The sequence below is a fragment of the Pocillopora verrucosa genome, chromosome 3 (genome assembly GCF_036669915.1).
Source record: "Pocillopora verrucosa isolate sample1 chromosome 3, ASM3666991v2, whole genome shotgun sequence".
NCBI lineage: Eukaryota > Metazoa > Cnidaria > Anthozoa > Scleractinia > Pocilloporidae > Pocillopora > Pocillopora verrucosa.
In genome coordinates, this window is record NC_089314.1 from 20,264,303 (window position 1) to 20,291,051 (window position 26,749).

Genomic DNA, 26,749 nt, shown 5'->3' on the forward strand with positions numbered 1-26,749 from the left:
TTGATATCCTTGTGATATCCGCTCTCCGTAATGTCCCTGACGCCTTCAGTGTCATGAGTTAATGTGTTACATTCCAGCGGTTTGCGAACGTTGTCCAGAGTGTTCCTGGGAAAACAAGACCCTTCTAAAAGTTTTCCAAAATTCCTTTTCTTTCAGTCAAAGCTTTCCAAAACCTGTATTCATTCACTCTAGGTTTCCCGGCAAGATCTGCTGTCATTCACAAACCAACGAAGATTAGTCTTGTTAAATTGTGTAATATCACTTGTCGTTGAAAATATTGAGACCAAATAATTTACGTTGGTAATTTCAAGTTGGGACTGAAGCTTTGTTCATGATTTGCATTTCCCTATTCAGATTCTTATGGAAGAATTGTCACCTAACTACCTTAGAAATACTGAATCATAGCCGTAATTATTGTTACTCAGAATCTACCATGACATCTAGACTTGCCATGGACAAGTCTGTTTTGAGTTCAACTTCTTTTCCACAAAATAATAATAATAATGTAATAAAAATATTTCTCCCTTACGCGGGTTTCTTGAAACCTTACACCTTGAAAACCCCGAAAACTCAGACATCTCATTCCATATGATGGATGCGCGATTTCATATCAAGTGTGCTCAACGATTTAAGTCGAGGAATATGGTACGGCTATAATTTACCACATTTTAGTAAGAGTTAGTTTTAGTCTTTTCTAGTAGAGAGAAATAATGTGAAAAATAAATACAATAAGCTTTTGTTCGCGAAATGCAATACTGTACTCTCTTAAAATAAATGCGGAGTGCGTGACACTTATCACAACACAGTGGTCTCTTAAAATAAATGCGGAGTGCGTGACACTTGTCACAACACAGTGGTGAGTAATCAGATAACCGAATATTGTACTTCTTAAATGTATGGCTTAAAAAAAGACTGCAAAAGCAAAAGGTTCGAGGGCCCGGAGTGCGTAACGAGCGTGGAAATGGCCACAACATCTGTTACGTTTCTTAATCAGTTACTTTCTTTCTAGAGTTTCATTTACGACACCGCTTTGTTACAAAGACAATAGTATGAATATTCATGTTACCTATCTTTGCTATTTTATCTTCATCCAAAGTCAATACAAAGGCATTTTATTCAGGTTGACATATGTGTTTGTTAAGTGTTTTCCATGCAATAATAAGATTCTTCTTGTGCGGTGTTCCGCCCCCAAAATGTATCACCCTGTACTTTGCCTCACACACAATTATGTTTTATTGCCCTTTGTTTCGATCGCTTCTCTATTGCAATTGATTTCTCCTATAAGGTCTATAAGTTAGTTTCATTTAGATGTATTTGTTTTTAGTTTACGAGAAACATTGACCGCTGTAAAAGACTAAATTCAAGTCCAGTTCTTTCAACGCCTGCAAGTCTTTGTTACGCCGTATAGATGTAAATATCCTCTCATTAGCCAGCGACAAGTTTTGATTTTCAGTTAATGCTGAACATAACCGTCGCTTTGCTGCAAAAGCTTGCGTGAGATCCATTTTAGTATCCACCCAAGGTCACGGATTATTCATGACGCTTCAAACAGTAACTGCTCCATAAAATTTGCTTTGTTTAGTTCTTTTCCGCGGCACTTTTTTATTTCAGCTGTTAACATATAATTTCTTCCCTAAAACAATGTATGTACAGGAGACGAACTTTATTCGTTTGTCTTACGATAGAGTCACTTTTGATGTGGATAGAGCGTCTTTAGATCGTACTAAGTGAGACCGAAATGTTTTGCAAGACTCGAAAACGGTCCGTATGCCTTGATGTTGTAGGCAGCGGCGAAGAACCTATGATACACCCTTCATGTGTTTTACAAGAGAAGGAATGGTATTATCTTTCTCGATTTCCATGGTAAAAAGAATAGTAGGCTGTTAACTGTTTAGATGTTGTAAACTAAGATCTGGAAACGATGTGTAGATGACACTTTCACAGTCTTAGACCGGGACCATGTCGACGGCTTTTTGCAATATCTAAAAATTCAATAGCCTGCTATTCGTTTTTCCATGAAAATCGAGAAAGATAACACCATTCCTTTTCTCGACACAACAGTTACAAGGGACTCAGACTGTCTACAGAAAGCCCACCCACACTGACCAGTACTTAGCCTATGACTCTCACCAACCTCAGTCAGTGAAGCGTGGTGTTGTTAAGAGTCTATACGACCGAGCCAAACACCTCACAACGAAATCGTCAGTTATCTCTGAGGAAAAGAAACACTAGTCATCATTACTTGTCTATAATGGTTGTCCTTCTTCGTTTGTACGAAAACTCGCAAAGATAACAAGGTTAACAGCCAACAAAGAACCTGCGCAGGAATTCAAATCTACTGAACTTCCCGTGCGAAAGAACTGCCGGTCATTGTAATTCCAGCCTTTGTGCTTATTACTATCTTTTTTTATTTGGTTCGCTGATTTTTAAATTTTCCACCTTTATAATAAATAGTATTTTCTTTCCTCATTGCCGTTGTGGTGCTTCCACGCTACTCGCTCTTGGTTGTGACAGTCCTCAAGGCAATTTCTTATTGTACCTGCGCTGGGTAAATAATATTTCTAGCTTCCTAATTATAGAATACGCGTGCGAGTTTGTGGGTGTAATATCTTGATTTTTTCCTTCTTCTAGTCCTTTTGATCTGTAGGTGCAATGCGTTCGTCAGAGAAGCTCTAGCTTGAGGACAGGCTAGGAGAAGGTTCAATTTGTGGTCTATTTTCTTTTCCTTATTCTTATTTTAAAAAGTATGGTGTATTTTGACATTCTTAACCTTTTAACTCCCGGACCAAATTTGTAATTCTCCTTACTGTCATATTATTAGATAATCACATCGCTTTCAACCGTTCGGTCTACAAGCTTCGGCGCAATGCAACTAATCCTATAATGATCTTTTGTGTGCGAAGGTTTTGGAACGGCATTTTTAACTTTTCCGAAGACATCACTCTTGCCAAAATCGACTATAACTGGGGAGAAGCTGGTCTAAAACATCGTTATTGCATTTTAGGTCACTGGGAACAAATTTACACGTTTGAATATCGTCTTACGCGTCTGCCGTGTAAGGAGGGCTAAGATGAGGTTAAAAATAACACTCAGGTATTCACTACCCAAGAGGTCACGAAAAATTGAATTCACAGTAATTTATATCAGGAGACCGCTCTTTGTCTGGACTCTTTCTTTTGACTGAAAGTTGAGGCATCCACCGTTAACTTATATAATTATTATCCTTTACTAGTTCCCGAATATCGTTGTCAAGCTCGGCTATTCTTGACTGACATCTTCGCAATTTCCCATGATTTTTCGACTGGAGGCATTTCCCGCTTAAAGTGTACGGTCAAGAGCGATTTGATTTACCGCATCAACAATAGGATTATATTTTGAGACCTCGCGAATCCATCTGCAGGAATTCTCCCTGTCTAATCTGTCCGGCACAGAGACCAATTGAAGATATCACATACATGTTGTTTGGTTACCTGGCGTTGAACGAACAGCCTTTGTTAACGCGCTTTAGACCTGCTGGCGGGGCAGAACGTATTGTAGTCATCGCGGAATCGACGAAACAATTCGTTCTTTGCAAAAGCATTCGGACTGATTTCACATTAACTTTTCGTTAGCACATACTAGTACTTTTTGGGGTCGAGATTGGATCCCGTAACTATAGAAAACTTAGCCGATCGATCGAAGACTTCGGCCTCCATGATGAGATCGCGCCAAGTGATTCCAATGCAAGATTTATTGTGTTTTCGTAATTGAAATTCGAGCATAGATGAAGTATTAATTGTTAGGTGAACCTTTAACTTATAATCAACAGGTTTAAGCAACCGCATAGACAACTACCGACCGCAAGCGTTAATGTAATTCTCTACACTGATGACAGAAATATAGCGCCTCCGTAGAATGCATGCTGCGAATTTTCTTCGGGGCCAAAGCCCCTCATGCATACAATTCTTATAATGCTAGTTCAGAAAATTTGGTATTGGATCCACTTATTACCTCCAAACTGATGGTTTTCTTTATTCTTATAACTTGTCTGGTTGATATTGTATTGATAGTGTAAGGAGAAATTCTGTCTTGGTCACTCATGCGGGTTAAAGGGTTAAGTACTTAGGATGGGGGCTGGGAAAGAAAAAGAGAAAGAAAGGGGAAAAAAAAGCGACCGTAACCATTGGAAACGTCGTCTCTTGGAAATACTATTAGTTCCTATTCTTTATGTTGGCTGACATTTTTTTAATTCGCGTTTTAAATACAGTAACATTTAAAAAAAAGGGAAGGAAGAGATCTTTTAAATAAATCTTGGTTTCACCGACAAAACTAAGCACGGCCAAGTCTTTTTTAACAAGGTAAAAAAACTATCGGGTAAAATGAATCTTTTCAGGTGGCTGGTTAGAAGACCTGTCTGGCCAGAACTTATCCCATTTTCAGTAGAACGGAATAACTGAGAGTATCATCCCTGTGGATGGCACAACAGTCAATTTTTTGGGTGACCCCAGGCCTTTGTAATCTTTCCCTGGCAGTTTGCTGGTGCAAATGTGTACTCTTGGGTTGAAAGCTAGAGAGGTTTGGTGCAAACAAAGTGTCTTGCTGAACAATATGTCTTAATGACACATTCACACGTTTTTTTGTACCACCTAACCTAGTGAATAATATCGAAGTTTTTTCATTACATCAGAGCAAATTTCCTCAATTCTTGCGACGTCCACTTCACTCAGTTCTTGTTTCCAGACCTCTACCATTTTGGAGCCAATCAATTCTTGCGAGGAACCCAAAGCAAATTGCTCAGTCCGAACGACTGTAAGAAGGCGATGTTCAGCAGCTGGCGAAAGAGGAACACCTATGTAGCGAAAAAGTTCCTCTGCGGTTTTGCGAGGTTTCAGGATCAGGTCCTCTAATTGAACAAAGCGTATGCCTCCCATTTGAAAGTGCGTGTTGGCACGCAGAACCGCTTGCGTCTCCGCAGCCCAGAGATGGGCAAGAAATTGCACGAGGGTGTTTTTGTCGTTTTTATCGCTATGATCCTTGAGTGCTTGCTGCATTTCAAAGAATTCAGGGGCAAAATTTGACATATTCCTCTCTGAGCACTTGAGATTCTTAACTGTATCAAAGGCGGCGTAGGCAGCAGTGCGTAGTTCAGTATCCACGCGAATTTCTCGAAGCCACGCGTTCACCCACCCTCTCGGGTCCCTAACCACGACTATGGCACGCATTCTCTCCTCCACGATCTTTGATAACCACGAAAACTTCAAACCCCACGCGGGATCTGACAGTTTTACAGCTGGAAGAGTCTTGAGAAGCTCTGGAGGTAAATCAAGAAAAACTCTTTTTGAGTCTTTAGCAAGATAACGAAAATATTCTCGATAATGAAGTGCTTCAGACGAATGATGAAAACGATGAAAAGTAGAACACGGATCCAAAAACTTTGTGACACCTTTCCCCACTTCTACAAAAAAGAAATTCGTAGAGTTTTTAAACAAGTGTTCTAGTATTTCCGCGCCTGCTAGAGGTAGAGATGTGAATAACACAAACGGCGGAACCTCTTGTACTTCTGAGAGAACACGACTTTCGCGGGAAGTTTCAGTCACTTTGGGTATTTTTAAGTCACATCCTTCACCAACACAAAAACTGATGTGAATAGCCATTATTGTTATTAACCATGACATCCCAAGACAAATCACGAACACATCACAGAGATTGTGTCGAAGAATCTTTTTTCGAAGCTGTAAATAGAGATATAGCAACACGATAGAAACAATGAATGGCAGAAACAAGGTGGATAAAACATTCCAAGTTGTATGCGAGTTAGTTTCCCTTGGGATTAATATTAAAACTTCCTCATCTGCAGATGACATGACATCCAAACCGAAACGCACAGTCCTGGATCTCTTCTCTCTAATTTCAACCTTGCAATATCCTCCAAATTCCAAAAACTCATATCTAGAGTAAGGTTGATTATGCTTTGTTGCTATGGAAACATGGTAACGAACTCCATTCACTATCACTGAGACCTTCACTCCGTGATCATGCCCAGTTACTACTTGTGGAAGTTGGTCTACTCTATGTCCAGGACCGAGAAATAAGTACGCAGTCCGTGTATATCGTACGTCCAAGGGCGTTGTTATATTTAGATAATGCGTTCGAAAGGAATGGAAGCTTGACGAGTAATTTGTCGAACTGGCATAACTCTTCTGATCGGTCCCTAAGTTTGACCAGTAAACTCTGTGCAAAAGTCCCTCTATGGAAATGGTAGCATGGGGTGTTTTGGACATGCTCTCATTGAGTATGAAGGGATGATCCACGTTATGAAAGAAGGCGCTCATAACAGATGCTTGACTTCCTATTTTGCGTTCGATATGATCGACCACGAGGAGCACACTTGGATTCAACATAATCAAGGAACGATATACACTAAGAAGGCCCAGTTCTTGTCGATACCACCCACTCATCTCTCCGCTTATGAAAACCATATCATCTTCGCTTGACGCAGATATAATATCTCCTTGGGCCCTCCAGGCTGCCATTGTTTTAAAATAAAACCACTTATTACACTCTCCTATCTGCCCCTCAAAGGGTTTATAGCAAGATGACTGTTGGGAGGGACCGAATATCAGAGCATTATTAAGGAAAGTGTACTTGAAGGCGTAATAGGTCTCCGTAATGAAAGGTACACCATTTGGGGCAAACACAAATGATCCTTGGTCCGGCTGTTCATGGCCAGGGTTGAAACGTATCCGTCGTTCTAGCCAAAATCGAACGTGTTTTTCTCTAACAAGAGAGTTTATCGCTCGTCCGTGAAGCACCCCACATTTAAAGGAAAGAAATGTTCTCTTCTTACCCCAGGGACTACCTAAGTTATCGCCGGAAGATATGTCCAATCCCCCCCCGTAAGTTACCACTCCCCAGTCACTGAACACGTGGAGTCGTGGCATGCTTGGGTTGGGTAGTGCTCTCTCTTGAATATCAGGATTATAGAATAAGAACTCTGTGTGGAGCATGCTTTTTTGGTGTGACGCCGCTTGACTATAGTTATTCACTCCTTCCATTTGAACCTTGTGCTCTCTTATCTGTCTGGCCAGCCAATTTCCCAAGCCACTTCTCAAAACATGGTTGTCTAGGAAAACTAACTGGCTTTCTGGACCGTGAGACCAGTTCCGATTGGAGTCGCCATAGCCAACGGTTTCTCTGAACCCTGGGAGCACCGTATGATAAAGAAGCGACGCGTGCTCTTTGAGCCAAGGGGAATGCGTGAAGTCTACAAGTAAGTGGCGTAACGCAAGGAACACATACTGCGTTAGTGAACGTGTAGTGTAAGTGCCATAATAAACACCTTCGTTAATGGAGCCGTCCACTACGAAGTTAAACAGCTCTAAGTTTCTACTTAACATTAAGTGAGCTCGTGACAACCATTTCTCCCCCTCGAACAACTTGTGTCGGGTGACAATCAAGGCGCCATTAAATATCGCCATATAGTTTGTGGCTACGTGATTTTGAAGATAAGAAAACCCCCACCAAAGCTTGAAAGATCTCTCGTATAATTCCTCTGTCACTGCCGTTATATTCTTTAAGAACCGAGTTCTTTGAGTGTCGTTTAAACGTGAGTACAGAAAGTCATATGCGGTCGCCATGCCGGTTAAAGAGTGGGCTACGGGGACATCGTCATGGAATGAATCGGCGACGCGCCAGTTGGGAAGATTGGAAAGTCGCTCCATAAACAGAATTGCAAGCTCTGTCGCCTTGAGATCCTCTGGATTGAGAACGCAGTAGAAAGCTAACGCAGTCAGGTCATTGCCATAACGCTCGTTCCAAGCGCTAGAGAAGTTTTTCCAATCTTCAGGTGGTAAATAATATTCAGGCCATTCTTTTATCTCTTGACTGGCCAAGTAGATCCTTTGAGAAATTTCAGAGTGAGTAGTTCGCGCGCGTTCTTGGAGACTAGGGATATCTTTCTCGTTGAAAAACAAGAATGGATGAAGCTGTTCTAAATCATTCCAGGAAGTTTGGGATGAAACAATAGCAATGATTGCAAAAGCAGTTATTGATGAGAACGACATCACACGATCGCAAACGGGCAGTGCCACTGATTTTGAAGGTGTCTTGGTGTGAACAAAACCGAAGTTATCGAGCTGGTCAGTCCCCTTAGTGTTCTTACGGCTAGAGACCGAGTCAGAGAAGGTCTTTTTCGTCGTTGACACAACTTCGCGAAATTGCGCAAGTCAATTGAAATAGTCTAGTGCAGTCAGCTTTCAGCTTGTGCCTGAGCCCAAAGTAAAGAGGTAGCCGCTTTCCTGGATCGACAAGACGTAGCGAGGTACAATTTTTTCCATAGGGGGCTGCTAATGGTGTTACAGGTAGCTGTGCCAGGGGCACAAACACGAGAGTCCGCTCGCAAGTTGAACAGAGAGGCGAGAATTATTGAACCAACAAGTTATATCAGTTATTCGTAATTTACATTTTAGTCTGTTAGATAACGTTATTCAATTCATTTACATTAGAGACAAAGGTAACATTAAGCCCACTTTAATTCCCATGTTGGCAAGGCATATAGTTAAATATTTATTTATAACCCTTCTTTATTTTCACATTGCACGTTGACAGAAAGTTTTGTTTGTTTGTTTTTTGTGCTTTTCGGACACAAGAACATCTACATCTACGTAATGCAAGAAGTTAAACCACATTCTTGCCAAATATCTTATTTTTATATTTCGTACTTTTCGGAGCAGCTTTGAATATCAGCAGTTTCAAGGTTACTTCCTACCTTCAGAGGCCGAAAAAAAAAAAAAAAGAATTCAAACTTGGTAAAGTTTCCGCACAGCCCCAACTTATTGTAAAACAAATCTGTTTTCCCAATGGCAATGTACTGTTTTTGTCATTGTTTTCTCTATGCAAGAACTGAATGCATAATATAGTATGGGGCTGTGCGGAAATTTTACCTCAAACTTTTTACCTAACTTTGCCAAGAGAAAGAGTTTAAAATATCCAAAAGCTCCGAGTTCTTTGGAAAAATGTAACTTCTGATAAAAATTAATAAATCAGGAAGGTGTCATATCTCGTTACCTGGACGAGTCCCCTGAGGGAATTTTCGCGGCCATCGCTCATTTTTTTATGTTATTTGCATATTTTGTTTACATGACGCACTTGACAAAATTTACACATGAAAGCTCTTTTCTTATGGAAAATTCTTTGCTCTGGAAAAATCAAAAGCAGAAGAAGGTCCTTGATAAAAAAAAACACTTGTGGATAAGACTGTCCAGCCATTTTTCTTGTGCAGTGGCATCCGACCCGATAAATTCAATAGAAGAACTCTTGGTCGTTTCACGTCTTAAAGGCTCCTGACACTTCCTGAAAAGAAAACTCGCTAAAATCATTTTTATCAAAAACCGCATTTGTTCAGCTTTATTCTGATGTATAGATTTAGTCTCCACTACACAACAGATAACACAGTAGTGTACACCAAATAAGTTCATTCAGGGAAGCCTGCCAAGAACCAACCCGAGGAATATATAGACTGACAAAGAATTGGGTAAGATGCACGAGGCTAGGTGATATTATACCCCTAAAAAGAACACGAAACCGCCCTCAGAGCCCAAGAAAACGCGATACTTCGAGTCGTTGTTCAAGATTATCGTCTACGTATGTCTTTGGCCTGTACCGATTTCCAACGACCATGTCGTTGGAAAACCCCGTCGTTTACTCCATTATTTGCTACCATAGTGGCTCCTCCAGATCTTAGAGAATGCAAACCAAACTTGGACGGTTCAACTCCGAGACCTTGAAGGTCCCAGCGAAAAGGCCCTCTGATAGTAGAGTAACTAATTGGCTTATCGGGGTCAACAAGCTTACAAGAGCCCTTCCCTTTAGAAATGGGCCTGAAAATAAAATCTTTGGAATCAGAGGGTACCTTAAACATAACTAAATACCTCTTAAGCAACTTAACGGGGCATGCAGAACTAGACAATTAGTCAAGCGGTCCGTCCCAGAATGCCCAAAATCTAGAATGAAAAATATCTAAACGAGAGATAAAATAAGGCAAAGTGAGGAATACAATCCATCAAGGAATAACTAAATAAATAGATAAATAAATATAGAATAACCGGGAATAATCAAACTCCAACAGAGAATACACAGACAACTGGAATCTGCAAAGTGGACCACAAATGGGTTCCTTTAATTTCAAACAATGCTGAATAAATTCTTGACACAAACTCGTGTCATAACGCAATATTGACGTGCAATTCTATGACTTAAGTCACTTCAAGCCTGAGTAAGTGCCAAACAACCCATAAGCTAAGTACAAAGGACTTGGAGCAATTACGCTGGGATTGACTGACACAAAATCGCATTTGCGCCCAGAAGAGAAAACTTCCGCGGTGAATACAAAAGCTCGTCGGGCTAATTACAACGATCACAGTCTTTACTGAACTTCTTACAGAAGCCTACGTAAGCGCAGGGAGATCTAGGGCGGCGAAAATCAATTCGAAGGGCTATAACATCAAAGTTCAGGGGTCTGGAACCGAAAAGCGAGTTTCGGGCTTTCCCTCTGATAAAGAGACGTGGGAACTTGGGTAAAAACACGAAACTGTTCCAGTGCACACCGTCTCTACAAAATAAAGTCCAGAAGCAAGAGGACTTCCAAAAGGGAAGGATAACCGTTCCTCTCGCCTTACGCAATTCCATGTGCTTTACCACTCTAATTAATAGGCACACTGGAGGACAAATCCAATCATTATCGTGCTCCCAATCTTGGGAGAAGGCATCTACTGCTACACAGCCAGTCTTAAAAAAATCTCAGTGTTAAATCTTGGTACCTTAGCGTTATAGGAACAAGCAAATCTGTCAACGGTGTGGGGCCCCCATGCAAATACCGACGTAGACGGGGGTTACTGGGTGATTTTATGCCACGTGACGCAAAGTAGCCTATAGAATCGCGCAATGATAACTACTTGTAGCGTATAGCATCCATGAAACGTCGATGAGATTGTTAATGCTTTGCAACAGCATAAAAGAATACACCTTTTACTTACGTTTTTCAGTAACGCAAAACCTTGAAAACGGCAAACAGCAAACCTCAAAATAACAAAAAAAAATTGGTCACGTGGTTATCTATGCTATAAACTTCATACTTGACCTCTCTAAAACCGATTATCCCGTTCAGGATGATCTTGCAAAATTGCATCACACTGCTTCGTTCAATCCTTGGTAATTGTACCTTCAGCCTTTGCGCTATTTTTGGTTTGCTGATTTTGTTACTCGCTCCAGGCTATCACCAGACCTACTTGCGCGAAGACTGGGTTAAGGCTAATAACCAGCTGTCAAAATGGCGATCAAGAATAGGCCCTCAATACAATTTCGGAGAATATTCTCTCTTACTTTCCTAGCGCTAGGTATATACTATTTCTAACTACATGTGAATGGAATTCATGCACGATTTTGTGAGCGTGATCTTAATTTTTTCTTTCTTTCAGTCGTTTTGTTCTGTAGGTGCAATGCGTTCGTCAAAGAGCTTGACGGCAGGTAAGGAGAAGATTCAAGTTGTGGTTTATTTTCTTGTTCTTATTTTAAACGTTATGGTAGTTTTATTGTTTTTAACATTCTTATGTACTTACTATGGGGCGTGGGATACATAAAATGAAAGAAAAGAGGAAAATTAACAAAAGGACGACCTCGAACGACGGGAAACGGACAATTGATTGGAGACGTCACTTCTTGGAAATCATATTGCTCTCTATTCTCTTTGTTATATGAATTAATGGGTTTTGACTTTGCGTTGTAAATGCAGTAACACTCGAAAAAGGGGAAAGGGGAAACCTTTCTAATGAATCTTGTGATCAACAAATCAAGCCCGGCCAATAATTTTCAATTGCTTAAGAGTTAACAAGAGGAGTAAAATTGTAAGGCAACGTGAATCAGTTTAGGTGGCTAGTTAGAAAGCCCATACTGCTAGAGTTTAACCCATTTCAGTAGCATGGAATAACTGTGTATTTTTTCATCCCATTGGATGGGACAACAGTGAATATTTGGGTTAGCCCCAGGGTTTTGTCATTTTTATAACCAGGTAATGTAGTATTTATTTATCAACTGAGTTGATAATGTAAATTGGCCACCATAAAGAGTTTCAAAGCTGACTTTGCGAGCATTAGCCTTTCACTATTCACTCTTACTAAGGCTTGATACATCAGCTTTAAAACTCTTTTCAGTGGCCAATTTACATTATCAACTCAGTTGATAATACAAAATTACTCTCCCACTGATGCAGTACTGCAGTTTCTTTAGAAAATTACCTCCTTTATTCTTTTGTCATGTTTTCTTGGCTGTTTGCTGTTACCCATGTATATTCTTGGGCCGAGAGCTAGAGAGGTTTGGTGCAAGCAAAGTTTCTTGCTAAAGAACACAACTAAGGACTTGCACTGGAGGTTTTAATTAGAATTGTGGGCTACTGACCACCATTCTACTAAACCGCCAGTTCTTCCAAATAAAGGTGTACTACCATCCTTTTAGTCTGAATTATAAGTAATCTGTGATATTCTTTCTCTCTCACAGTTTTTCATCTCTGATGAATGAGGGTAGCTGGTTAGTTGAGGTATGGTCTCAGTTATTTTTTTAAACCCTTTAACTCCCAAGATCTCATCAGTAATTCTCCTTACTGTCTGCTATACAATTCTTCTAATGTTACTTTTGATAATTTGGCGTTGGATCAACTAATAATCCCCTAATTGATACTTCTCTTAGTTCTTGTCACTTGTCTTCTTGATTTTGTATTGATATTGTAAGGACTAAGACACTCGTGGGAGTTTCAGGGTTAATAAATTTGTTATCCACATGTAAAGGACAACAAAGGAGGCAATTTTTCCACATGTCTTCCCTCGTATACCGGTAATATGGCCACAAACTTCCTGGTTAAATCAAGACCACTTTTGTCCAATACCTTAGTTATAGGCCTCTTCCAGTGTCTTGTAATCAGCAAAGTGGACCAAAAAACACAGTACCTCAGTCTTTCCTTTAATGCTTCATATCTCTTGGAAATGTCTTTTAGTTCTATGCCCCATGGTGTGGTTACTGCAAGAAACTAGAGCCAATATGGGCTGAAGTAGGGAAAACTCTTTATGGATCACCTATTAGAGTTGGAAAATTAGATGCAACTAGATACTCAGGTAAAGATATTTGCAATGAAAACTTTCTTTTATTGCCATGGCTCTTTAAGGGTTAAATGTAGTCATGCCTTTTTATGATTCCACTCATTCATTAGAAGGGGCAATTACTAAAAGGAAAACAAAATCTTTGGGTGTTGGGGTTAAGTCTGGCCTCTGCATTCACTCAGTTTTTGAGGAAAATTAAATTTGATTTGTACGATTAATTATTTTCAAATACTTGGTTATATTATCATGTGAAAAGAATGATTACAGTAGATAGCTTGATGTTCTTTACAATTTCTCATTCAGATTTCACTATTTAAGAAATTATCTCTATTCTGATTTTGTTTATTAGCATTAGCAAAACACTTTGGTATCAGAGGATTTCCTTCAATTAAATTGTGAGTAGCGTCAGCAAACTATTAATAACACTAACTCAAAAACTACATTTTACACTCTACATGGAAATGAATTCAGGACAAAATTTTTTGTTTTAAACTTCAATCACCGACAAGATGTTTTAGATAATTACATGAATTGAAATTTGAATTTGCCTTATATAATTAAATATATACATATATGTATATATATATGTATACGTAAATTTATTTTTATATGTATATTTAAAAAAACCAAGAGAGACTCATTAGATAAAGGCACAACCTTTAACAGAGAACCCTTTCTCTTCTACACTTCTTAAAATATCAAAGGACTTCTGTTCTTGGAAAAATAAAAAAAGTCTGAAAATTATAATCCCTTTATTTAACCCTTACTCCTTTGGATGGGATATTTGAAGCTGATTTGTAGATTATGGTCATACCTTGCTAGATTGTACAGCTGTCTTATTTCTAATGAACAATCCTAAATATTTTCAATATATCTGTTCAATAGGTTACTAACTTGTTGTTCTACAATTTTTTGCTTGTGGTATAACAGTATTAAAGGAAAAAGAGTTTTAACATTTGAAGGTGAACGCACAGTCCAGGATTTTGTCCAATTTGCAGAGAAGGCAAACAGGTGAGATATGTCTGCTTCCCTGTCCTTGTGCTTCTAATTCTTTTACTCCCAGAAGTGATCAACACGAAATTTCTCCCTGTAACATCCTTATATTATCCAGCAAACAGGTAATGAGAATACGCAGACTTATCAGGTGCAAGTTGCTATCTTGATCCAATACCAAATTCTCATAACTAATTTAAAAGAGAATGGGTAGCAGCTAGAGGGGAGAATTAAAATCAGATCTTGTGAGTTATAGGACTAATGCAAAATGTTTGTGTGTTAGTCTGTCCAGTGACCCACTCAAAGTTGATATAAATCAGAGGGGATTTATTCTCATGAAAAAAGAGTATTAGGTGTTCTGGTGTTGAATCCTTTTGCTGTTGGTAATCTAAAGTTAATCTGTCATGGTAGGATGATCCAGGGCTTATCAGAAACTAGAGAACCTTAAAGGCTAAAAAAAAAATATCAAAACTGAGGTGATATGTTAAAGCCGTTGGAACTGAAAAGTCAAGCAGGAAGCAAAAAATTAAAAGTTATGTTTGTTTGATTTAAAAAACAAGAGAACAAATATCAAAAATGGAACACAAACAAATTAAAAGTAGATACAAACACCAATTAAACAGATAATTACTTGGAGTGCAATACCTAAAAAACTATTCTTGTCAATAATGACCAAATTGACGAGTGACAATGAAAATAACTAAATGTCTTGTTTGTCAAGGGCTTGTAAACTAATGCAAGAAAGAGCTGACTGTGTCCCTTAAGATCAGAGGAATTTCATGCAGTGAATCTTACAGTTCAATTTTTGTTGTTAATATGTGTTTGTGTTTATCTTATCTATATTTTTCAACTATGATTACCCTTCAGACCAGCGGTTACTGAGCTCAAGGATGCAGCCCAAATGGAGAGAATAAGAAATGAGAAAAGTGTCTGTTTTTTCCTAGTAACAAGCAATGACAATGCACAGTTGTCAGAAAAACTTAAAGTAAGTTGTTCTTAATGGCAGATCTGTTCTTAAGATTTTGTTTTGAATCATAACCTAAGAATGAGATTTGAGACCAAAATTATTCACTGTGAATAACACAAGTCATGGACCCTGCATGATCAATTTTAAGTTAATTGTTGCTTGAAACACAACAGCAACAACATCAACAAGAAGCTCCAAGAAGGAGTTTAGATGAAAATTCTAATTAAGAGTTTTGTAATAAATTTTAAGTGTCACATACTGGTATAGTACAATATTGGACAGTTGGTTATTTTGTACTGTAAAAAAAAAACCTATTAAACTGGTCAGCTGCACTCACTACACATATCCATCTTCTTTGCTTTTCCCGCTTAATAAGAAATGTACATAAAATTAGGCAGTTGGATAATATTTAACTTATTAGATGTTATGGTGTGTTGTACTGCCAAGTACTTTAAACCATTGTTTGCATTTTGACTTGAGCTTCAGGCTTGTCAATATACAGCAGAACTTGTAAGATACTCAGTGATACCACACACTAGAACATCTAATAAGATATTTTTACTTATATCTAATTATGGACTTTTTTTTTTTTCTCAGGATATTTTTTATCAAGTTGCTGAAGATAAGGTTATTCAAAGCTATTTTTATCAAATTGATCAGGGAGCTTTACCAGAGGTGAGAATCTATATATAAATCAAATGAAGGAAAAAATTATGGTGATAGTGTAATTAGTATTAGTGCTTTGGATATAACATCTTATAATCAGGTGTGATTTCATTTGCAAGCATTACCTACAGTTATGCTTATTACATAATACCTTAATTGATGTGTTACCAGCCACTACAGAACAGAACTGCCTCTTAAATGTGAATTATAAAATGATGATATTATTGCCCCATTGAATCTTGTTCAGTTAATCTACTTTTTTCCTCTGACAAGGATGTTGAGGTAAAAGGGCCAACTGTTATTGTTTCAAAGGATGGTTCCATATCCATGCTTGAAGGTATGCAATAATATTGGAAAATTAATTTATGACTGGTAATGAGTCTTTATATATCATGATGATTAGATAAATTATCCACATTATATTAGCCATCATGATGTTAGATGTATTTCTTTTTCCATATTTAGCTTACTTCTACAATGAGTGGCTATTAATCCTTTAACTCCCATGAGTGACCAAGACAGAATTTCTCCTTTAAAAGCAGACAAGTGACGAGAATAAAGAAAAATCTTAATTAGGGGATTATTAGTTGATCCATTACCAAATCCTCCCAACTAGCATCACAAGAACTATATAGCAGACAGCAAGGAGCATTACTAATGAGATCTTGGAAGTTAAAGGCTTAAGTCTTGGCACATGCCACTACTCGTTTGATTTTTGCTGTAACTTCCATTTATTCCCCCCTCACCCCCATTTCAATGTTGCCTGATGTTAACAAAATGCTCTCTAATTTCAGGTAACATTGTTTGGGGTAAAAGAGGGAACTTTAAAGTAACTTAGTTAAGATGAATCACAAGATTTCTGTTTATTGTGTTAAGTAGAGGGTTTATTGACCACATAGTAAAGGAGGCCTGTCAACTACTTCTGCCACTCAATGTAGATTTTTGGTGTCTTTTAGCTGTTTGTCAATGATGTAAATTGCATAAAATATTGAACTTAGCAAATAACAGCAGATGCTAAATATGGAAAAAGTTAAGCTATGTATAATGAATAACTGTTGCTGACATGCAGAACTTTTAAAATTAACAGGGAAGCTCTCCCTATAATACCCATATATTATTCAGCAAGCAGGTAATGAGAATACTCAAAGTTATTAGGTAGAAGTTGCCATCTTGATCTAACACCAAATTCTTGTTACCAATTTACAAGGAAATGTGTAGCAGCTAGTGGGGAGAACTCACAATCAGATCTTGGGAGTTAAAGGGATAAAGGATATTTCCTTGTCCTTTATGCTGAAAGAAATAATTTTGTCGACTGATTTATTTTAATTTGATTCAAGGTTCAGACGATGTAATTGAAGAGAGTACGTTATCTGGATGGATAAATAATGAAAGATTTGAAGCATTTGTTCATGTCACCAGATCGAATTTTCATGATATCACCACAACTGGTAAATGACACACAATTGATTCTATTTTACACAATCCCACACTGATTCAATATACTGACTGTCAAATTTGTTATGAATATATTGTAATTCAAATATTTTTTTGGGTTAAAAATTCTAAACCAGCAGCAGTTTGATTTTCATTTTCTTTGGAATATTATGATTATTACAAGTCAAAATAAAATGCAAAAATATGACTGGTTTGAAAATCTTAGTGCAAGGAAAAAAAATAATCACTGACAATGATTAAGTCCCTTTTAAGAATAAATCAATCAATTTAAGAGCCTCAGGTTTGATTTTCTTTTTATAACTTAATGCTCTTTTAGGCAAAATAATGCTGTTAACTGTACTGGCAGAACAGAAGAGTAAAAAGAAAATAAATGAAAGGTATTTGAAAATTCTACTCTATATCATGATGATCTCATTGGAGATTTCTTGTCGCAAAATTGTTGGTATGAATCAATCTACTATTTGAACTCTTTTTTTATTTTGACTCATTTTTGGCTGGGAATCCTAGTAGAGGGCCACACTGCTAACATCTTTAAGTTTATAACAGCAATTTAGAGTGTAGTGCTTTTCAAATTTGCAAAGAAATTCTGAAGGTATCTCATTGGTTTCTTGGCCAAGATAAAGTGCAACCTCATCATTATTATGTGATGATGATGAGGTGGCATTTATACAGGGCATTATCCATTCTAATGTTCCAATGTGCTTTACAACACTTTGTGGGGGACTTTGGCCAGACTGCATTATGCAGTTTACAAATTTTTGAAAGAGAATTTTGTTGCAGTCCCCAATTTTGGAAATATTGCCAGACCATAAGACAAGGAGCTACATTCCTTACTCTTTGTGAGAAGTGTTTGGGCTCTCTAATGTCCCCTGCTCACTGGCACAGAGAAGATGCAGGAGATAGGGCCTGAGGTTTATTGTCCTTATCCAAGATGACAAGAATGTCGAACCATTTTCAGATCTCATAGCAAAGGTAGCAAACCCTCTTCAGTTATTTGAAGACGCTGAGTGTTGGTCTGGTCCGAACTTGAACCTTTAACCTCCCACAGGGCAGTCTAGTGCTCTAAAACCTGAGCTAACCAGGCAGTGGCAACTGATGACATGTAGAATAATTAGAATGAGACATTTTTTTCATTGTTTACATCCTGAGTTATTTGTGGGGAAATTTAGTGTTATCAACTGAGTTGAAAATGTAAATTGGTCACCATAAAGAGTTTTAACCCTTTCACTCCCACAAGTGACCAAGACAGAATTTCTCCTTACAATATCAATACAATATCAAGCAGGCAGGTGATGAGAATAGAGGAGAATATCAATCATGGGATTATTAGTTGATCCAATACCAAATTCTCTAAACTAACATCATAAGAATTGTATGGCAGATAGTAAGGAGAATTACTAATTAGATCTTGGGAGTGAAAGGGTTAAGGCTGACATTTTGAGCATTAGCCCTTTGTTAGAATGTAGGGAATATTCCTTGCCATTTAATTCAGTATCACTCTGTGTAGTCTCTAACAGGAGATGAAGACTTATTTTCAAAAGTGCATGTGGAATATATAGTGTTGTTTTTTTAATTGTATTAGGGTCAGCAAAATTGTCAAAAGTGTGGCCATAAATGAACGGCAAAGATTTCACAGGCAAGTACAACATTCTGCAGCTTCATGCAACTGCCCACCTACCCTCCTCTAACCCAACATTAACCCTAACTTGTTATCAATTGACTATTGTTGAGTTAGGGGAGGGGTAGGTGGGATACTGATATTGATCCCTTCATTCTTTATATGACTGAACAAGGAGGCTTTTTCTACCCTTAGACTCACTGATCTACTCTGCTAGAGCCTTTTTCAATTCCTTTAGGTCAGGTATAAAGGGGAGTTTTGCTACTCTTGTTGAATGTAACACAGATTTGATGTGCACTGTAGATTACCCCCAGCATCAAGGTTTACTTAGAGTTCACCAGTAACTGTGCCTTAAGACTGTCGAGGCCAAAGAAACTACTAAAAATATGTGTGGGATCACATGTTTAGATGTAGAGAAGATGCATAGGAGTCAATTCTGAAATGACCTTGTTGTTGCCCAATATACCTTTTCTAGTCCAATACCATATCTCTCTCAAATAATGTAACATGGAAAAAGTTTATCTAAAATCAAACATTTAACAGTTGCCAACAGACAAGAAGTCATAAAATTAGGTAAAACTTTTTGTAATGGTTAGACTGGCTTGTTATAATTTTATTTTCAGGCATTTTCAGTTTGGATGGATGTTGGGGGATACTATTGCAACAAACCTCATGATGAGGTACTAGTAAAAAGATTTTAAATGACTTTTTTTCACTAATATTTTTTTTAGTATTCAGAAATTATTGCTATTGAGGCAGTAAACTTCAAAGAAGTTCTTGGGTTACTGCATTAATGCAGTAAGCCAGTTGCAACCTTTACAAGCATTCCACAGTCAGAGTAAACTGCTGGTCAATAAGAGAGCACACTTTTACACAATTCCACAAAAAAGAAAAAAAGAGGAAAGAAAAAAGAAAAATGTAGACTTACATCAAGGCAAAGAAAAGGACAAATTGTGAATCAATAACTTGAACTTAAAACTGATGACATTCTTTGTGTGAAAATGAATTTATAATATTATATGTACTGTTGCAACATATAATCAGACTCTATGGGTAGAAAAATAACAACTTTTGCATTAGGTTTATGATAAAAATTAAAGAATGGATTTAGCACTGGACATTCCACAAGATGGCTCGCCTTGTCCATTGCTTCCAGATCAAATTGGAATTTAGAATGTTGGTTTTTGTTGAGGGAGGAAAACTGAAGGACCCAGAGAGAAACTCGTGTAGTAGGGACAAGGACCAACAACAAACTCAACCCTCGTGTGACACCAGGTCTGGGAGTCGAACTCAGGCCACAGCAGTGGGAGGCGAGCACTCCCACTACTGCACCATCCCTGCTCCATCCCCACTCCCTTTAATTAACCTATTATTATTACTATTATTATTATTATTATTATTATATTATTATATCATTATCATTATTATCATTGCAATTATTATATTGATAATAAGTTCTTTTCTTTTCATTCTCAGCTCAATGTCAGCCCCATTCTTAATGGCATATAACAGTACAAATCATGTGTATTACTTAAAGCAGTATTCAGAGATTAAAGATGAATTTACTGAACAGCAGTTGGTATCTTTCCTTGAAGATGTGTTGGAGGGTCGTGCAAAGGTATCTCTATAGTGTTTCCTACTGAATGTAGTTTATCTCTGAACTCTGGTTGCAGTCATGCCGTCATTTATGAATTAACTGATTAAACTTGTTTTTCATTTTGCAGGGATACGGTGGAGACTCGTACTTTCAAAGATTCTATAGGGTAAGACACTGCTGTAAAATTACTAAACACCTTGTTTTTTAAATGTTGAGGCTGAGATGAACCAAAATTGTAGGTGCATATTTTTAGTTAACAGCATTTTTGTGAAATAGTTAGTTTCAGAGGAACGTTGAGGTTGAGGTATTACCAAATTTAAAGCGCATGCTTGGAACATACCTCAGAGTGAGAAGAATCGTTAAGAACATCTGCACTTTTTGTCGCATTGTAACTCTGTGTTTGAAGCGTTTTTTAAAGCCAATTTAGTAAGGAAATTAGGGCACATCGCTCAAGGATTTGACAAGTATCTTGTCATTACATCAGGGTAATAAGCCATATTCATCAAAGTCCTTTGTCTCGTCTACGTGTTTTACTTGGGTACCCTATGGAAGGCATGTGGTTAAACTTCAGGATCATTTGTCTTTTGAGAGCGAGTGTAGTTGGAAATGTACGTGATGAGATGCGGCGTGTTTTCCCTTAAAACTGGGCATCATCAGCATAAATATCGCGATAGTTTCACGTTTTATAGTATAACTATTAGTATTCATTGGTTCAATCTCTTTCAACAGGGGATTTGGGAACTTCTCAGATCGATTTACGTAAGTATTGAAAATCTTTCATATTAAGAGGGTCTCAATGGGGTCCACCGTCCGCCGTAAAACGGCCGAAATTTCAACCGTTAGTCAAAAAGTCATTACCCATCGGGACCCTCAATTAACATTTATGTCCTGTTAACATTTATGTTCTGTTTGCTCTTGTTCATGAGAAATTTATTTATTTTTTATGTATCATGTGTAACACACACACAGTAGTATTTTCTCCCTCATAAAGCAGTGCTACATGCACTTTGTCCACAAAAGTACATCAACAATTTTTCCATTGTCCCAGTTTCCTTCATTTTGGTTCTCGCTCTCGGAAGGAAAGAAAAACGATGTTGCTTTTTCATCAAGTCTAAACTGTATTTTTGATGAACACAGGAAATCTGGACCACCCAACCCATTGCTGCTATACTCATGTTTGGCTTCCCTCTGCTGGTGTTCTCATTTCTTATCTATATGCTGTGTATCGCTGACCCTGGACCTGAAGAGGAAGATTTGGAAGAGCTTCAAGATGAAGGCACCGAGTATTTAGATGATGAAGATGGAGTAACAGAACTGAAAGCAACTGAGGAGGAAGTTGATGCAAACCCAAAACCGAAGACAGAATGATCGATATTATTCGGAAACATAAGCATTGTAAGTTCAGTTCAGTTGCGGCAGCTTCTACCGTGCCAGAATCGCATTGACAGCAAGTACTCTACATGAGATGTTCAGGTTTTTCTGAAGAACAAGTGAGACTGGTTCTCCTTAACCTGCATAGGTAGCGGTATTTTTAGCGATTGATGATAAATAAAGACAGCGGAGTGCAACTTCGAATAGTAAAACTATTTTCCTTCCTCAGCCTCTCGCGACTCTGTGTTCATGGCTTCGAAGTGCACAAAAAAACCCTCATCTACGTAGTCGAGGTCCTTGCTCAGCTGTTTAGATTCCATTTCAATCGATATTGGTAAATCCTATTCCAATGTTATCACTACGGCCAATGAGTGGGAAGGGGAATGTAACATGAAACACGAAGCCAATAAAGGGGAGGGGTGTTAATGAGAAACTCAAATTAAAACTAAGCAAGCTGCCAAAAGTTACGGAAAACGCGAGTGACTAAGTCGAACATAAGGTCCATTGCTTTTGGTTATGCAAGTTTTCTCGACCAACCACAAGCAAAGTGAATCAAAACCAATGGGAATGCAATTCCTGATTACCTTGAAGACTCCATTGAAAGTCCTCAAGCAATGATGCGTCATCCACGCATATGCGTTCTCTCTTCCCCCCCCCCTCCCCTCCAGCCTTTCGTGTGCAGACTGTAAGCGCCAGGGGGTCCACTAAGTTCAGCTACAAGCACAAGAAGCATCGCAATTCTCAGTTGACCGTATGGTAAAGGAACGAATGCATCTCAGTCCGAAAGAGTCGGGTTACGCTTATTTGGCCGAATTTCACATTTCACATTTCACCGATGACTGACAAGACTGTTTTGTACGTAAACTAAAGCTTTCAGAAAATAACTAATTAACTTTTCTTCCTTTGTCACATTCTATTCGTTGCCTCTATTTTACATTTAATGCAGTGAACTCCACATATACAACTAAAGGAAAGTTAATAAATATATACCGGAATCAAATCATTTTTGAAGTCGTGTAGACTGAGTATCTCAACATAAATGTACCCAGTTGAACTTTAAAATGTATTCTTCGGAAGGGACTTTCGCCCATCAAGGAAATTTTCCACCCCGTTTATTAACCCCCACCACCCATTTTTTTCCTAACTTAAATTCACCTTCGCTCCGTTTCTGTACTACCACGAACTTGCTATGGGGCGAAACCTACGAAAGCCCTCGCAAAAGGGCAAGACATAGTTAAGGCAGTGCAGTTTAATCCTTCTTAGCTGTGATAGTTGTCAGGGCTAACTGGAGTCCTCGTGTGTTGCGTAAACAATTTTTTTTCGGCATGCTCCCAGACCCTAATAAAAGCCCTTCCATCCCAATCGAATATCTCTCCCTGTTAACTAACTCTTCTATTCTCCTATGGCCTATTCTGTAAACTCATACCTTGTGATAGCAAAGAATCACGAGTGCCATTCCTCCACACCCGAGTCAAGATTATCTTCCGAGTGTATTCCTCAAGATTTTACTCTTCCGAATTTCACGGTGTGGGGAGGAAGGGTAAATTCACCTACTAAGCTAAAACGAGTATGTGCTGCGCAGCAGGATGAGCCACTCAGTTTTAAACAGCTTATACTATTGAGTGTCATGAACAGGGTACCATCAAGGATAGGAACAACTTAGACTTCAAGAGCTTGAAATTGCCCTCTACTTAGGTTGCAGTAAAGTCATATGATAGATATGTCTGTCAAAAGATCGGTCCCAAAAACGCAAGAGTGAACCATTCAAACCTTCAGTGCCAAACAAGAGTAATACTTCCAAAGTTCCATTACATTCTTTCAGTAAGCTTGTAAATCTGGAGGTAGATAGTTTAGACCAGCTCTGCTAGGATGGGGTTGTTCACAGCACCAATGAAAATAATCCAGATTTAACTACTATGAAAGAACACACATGGTTTTCATTTTGCCAAGGATTTGTGATACTTGTGTTCTGAGCAACCCAGTCCAAGTTTACAAGGGAGAGGGGGGCTTATCAAAATAGAAAGTTACCTGTAAAGCTGAACCTACAGACAAACTTAACCAGAACTTTCCTATAAAGGTTGGCCTCTGTCTAAATGTGGGGCACTCAGATATCATGGCCAGGCATGATTCCTTATCTCTTTATTCAATTGCAATACTAAATCGTGTTTAAGTAAACTATGCAGAACAGAAGAACACATGTTTGCAACAAATGAATTTGGACATTTATTCACAACTTATTTCTTCTTCATAGCATCCTGTTCAGCCTTCTCCCTGGCTCTCTTCTCACGGATGCCAATCAACCTGGCATTGGCACGAGCAATACGCATGCTACAGAATACACTGGTGTTCTTTTCTTCATCTGTGATCTTGCGAGCCTTGATAGGCAGGCGAGACTGTTGGATTGGCATGACTGCTCCTTGAAGTTGAACAGCATTGGACAATTCAGCAGCCTAAAATTTGAATAAGTCAAGAGAAACAATTAACTCAATATATTTACTGTCTGCATAACTGTTAATCTCACAATCCCACATATCATTAAAACTACATTCCAATTAAAACAAACTAGAAATTTTCAGTCATGCAAACTACCCCACCCCAACCAAAAAAAATGCCAATTAGGCAAAATCATTTCTATAGTAGATACCTGTATCAAATAATAAATTAATGATGAAACTAACCATGAAGTCTGAACTGGTTATTAAATAAAACTGAATCTACAGTCTATACAAATCACAAAAACAGGTAACAGAAACATAGCTTGACAATAATTTAAAAAAGTCCTTGAGACACCATGAGAAGTCCCCACTTCATACCCTCTCATCTGAGCAGCAATTGTCCCTCAAATCAATACCAAAGTAAGCATTATAAAAACCCATGCTTACATCAGGATAGAAAATGCAAAGACTACTAAAATCACAGCAAACATTTGAAAAGAAAATAAGAAAGAAAAACTTTTTGACTCTCTACTATCATCATTCTGATGTACAGTCATGTTTTCTCTAACTTTGATTTACATTAAGTTGGCACAATATAAAAACATTTCCTGAATTCCTTGTCAAGATGATACCACCACCTACAAAAACCTTCATTGTATAGCAGCATTGCAATAAACAAAGACATATGTATTTCATTTGTTACCTCACTGTCTCCCTGTTTGGGTTTGCTAGCCTTCCTTGGAAAGACAATCAACTTGCTCTTGTACTCCTTCAGTCTTTGTACATTTGCCTGAAGGGATTCTGCTGATCTGTTCTTTCTTCTGTGATCAACAGAAATACCAATGGTTGGAGCTACTTTGCGAGAGATGCCAGCAGCCTGAAAGGATAGAAGAAATTAATGACCCTGTCTGTGACCAAGTTGTTAGTGCAACAGTTATTTTGCATCTGACTGGTTGAAAGATGTAAAGCAAAGGAAAACTACTGGAAACTTAAAGCACTTTCCCCATGTAACTTAAAATAGCTCTAATAAAACAAGAATTTCAACAAACACCCATTACTGGTGATCTACATCTACCTACAGGACCTTTTAACACTATATGTTTCACCTACAAGCACACCGCGAGCATGGGTGTCCAATCTCAATACCAACAAGTTACCAGCTAGCATTCTCACAAGCCTTTGATTTCTTGTTTTATTCATTAACTCAGCATTTAAGAGTGACAGGCACTTTGCAGTTTTGTCAATTAAAATTATTAGAAACAGAGCTGTCTATAATTGCAAATGAAGAAGCATTCCCTCAGACCACCCTGAGGAGAAAGGGGTTTCACAGCCACTTCTCCTAGCACAGCTGCCTATTGCACCATTCAGTAGCAGCTTATAGAAAAAGTTATTGAAACCCCTCATATAACCCAAGGATCTACACCAATACCTACCTTTAGTTCTTCCAAAAGTGAGCCTCGTCCAGCCCTGACCTTAGTATTGTACTTAAAGTTGGGCAACGCACAATCGGACGCAGAGCACCAGCAACTGGACGGGGTGCAATCTGCAAAGCCCTCTTTACACGGGCCACACGCCTGCGCTTCTTGCGTCCAGGTTGATCAAACCATGTTCTTACATAGTTCTGCACTGTTTGTGGAAGGTGGTTGTTGGTGTATCATGTTATTGTGTTTGGGCGCCATGGTTGGTAAGGTTGGATAAGAAACCTAAAAAAAAAGGGATAACGTAACAAAAGATTGAAATTTTGTTTGCTACAACACTACCCAATCCCTTGTGTAACTTTAATTTCATCTAACTAAATTAAAATGAATATCAATGACTTATCTGTATTTAAAGCTTTCCATAATACAAGAATGAACTAATCAGAATGAACTACAGTGCAAATGATACCACTGCAAGGCTTTTTAATTACACATCTCAATAAGAAATTAACTTCTGGTGAACTCTACCAACAGAATATGGAGAACATTATGTTGTTATGAGGGTTGTTACAAGACAAAAGGTATAGGGATATAAAAGGAACACAAGGACACTAGCGTATCAACGTACACTTGGCTTACACTAAAGATGTCCATTAACACGGGCAAGATGGTCTACCATGTTCCTAACTGGTGTAAGCATGCAAACTTTACTACACAGTAACAAAATGGTAGCTTGAACTGAATTGACTTTTTTTCAGATTGACTGTGACAAATTCTTAAAATCGTGACACAATAAGCAGTAAGCTTTCAAGTTCTATTATCAGCATAGTCACAACTTTGACTTCGATATGGTACCTGACCATCAAACAAGTGTTACTCAGTTCATGAAAGTTTCGCAGACAATGACAATAAAGTTACAGCTTAGACACTGACTTGTACAGGTTTATACTTAATAGCATAAATATTGCAAGACTGAGAAGACGAATAAAAAATGCCGAGGCACTACCCTTAATAAAACCATATCACATATTTCATCAAACCACTAAAAATACTGTATTTCTACTGAGTGTCTGACAATCAAGGGAGGTAAAAAACTACTCCAGCT

General features: G+C 38.2%; 3 protein-coding genes across 3 annotated transcripts; 1 reads left to right on the forward strand and 2 right to left on the reverse strand.

Moving 5' to 3' along the window:
• Positions 1-4,625: 4,625 nt before the first annotated feature.
• Positions 4,626-8,079, reverse strand: LOC131783931 (dermatan-sulfate epimerase-like protein). Its single transcript, XM_059100709.2, has one exon. The coding sequence runs from the start codon at positions 8,040-8,042 to the stop codon at positions 4,626-4,628; it is 3,417 nt and encodes a 1,138-aa protein (XP_058956692.2). The 5' UTR covers positions 8,043-8,079.
• A 3,194-nt stretch (positions 8,080-11,273) lies between these two features.
• On the forward strand, positions 11,274-22,781 carry LOC131783898 (protein disulfide-isomerase TMX3-like). The gene is made up of 17 exons (XM_059100672.2): positions 11,274-11,372; positions 11,454-11,502; positions 12,529-12,568; positions 13,022-13,139; positions 13,474-13,519; positions 14,055-14,135; positions 14,985-15,102; positions 15,682-15,759; positions 16,024-16,087; positions 17,088-17,198; positions 17,522-17,582; positions 18,788-18,841; positions 19,447-19,503; positions 20,300-20,441; positions 20,548-20,586; positions 21,150-21,179; positions 21,558-22,781. The coding sequence occupies exons 1-17, from the start codon at positions 11,306-11,308 to the stop codon at positions 21,786-21,788; spliced, it is 1,386 nt and encodes a 461-aa protein (XP_058956655.2). The 5' UTR covers positions 11,274-11,305; the 3' UTR covers positions 21,789-22,781.
• Positions 22,782-23,990: 1,209 nt separating this feature from the next.
• LOC131783907 (large ribosomal subunit protein eL13) lies at positions 23,991-25,905 on the reverse strand. Its single transcript, XM_059100682.2, is given in 5 exon segments — positions 23,991-24,241; positions 24,930-25,103; positions 25,660-25,718; positions 25,721-25,877; positions 25,879-25,905. Coding segments are annotated over 5 exon segments (633 nt in total). The 3' UTR covers positions 23,991-24,025.
• Positions 25,906-26,749: the final 844 nt, after the last annotated feature.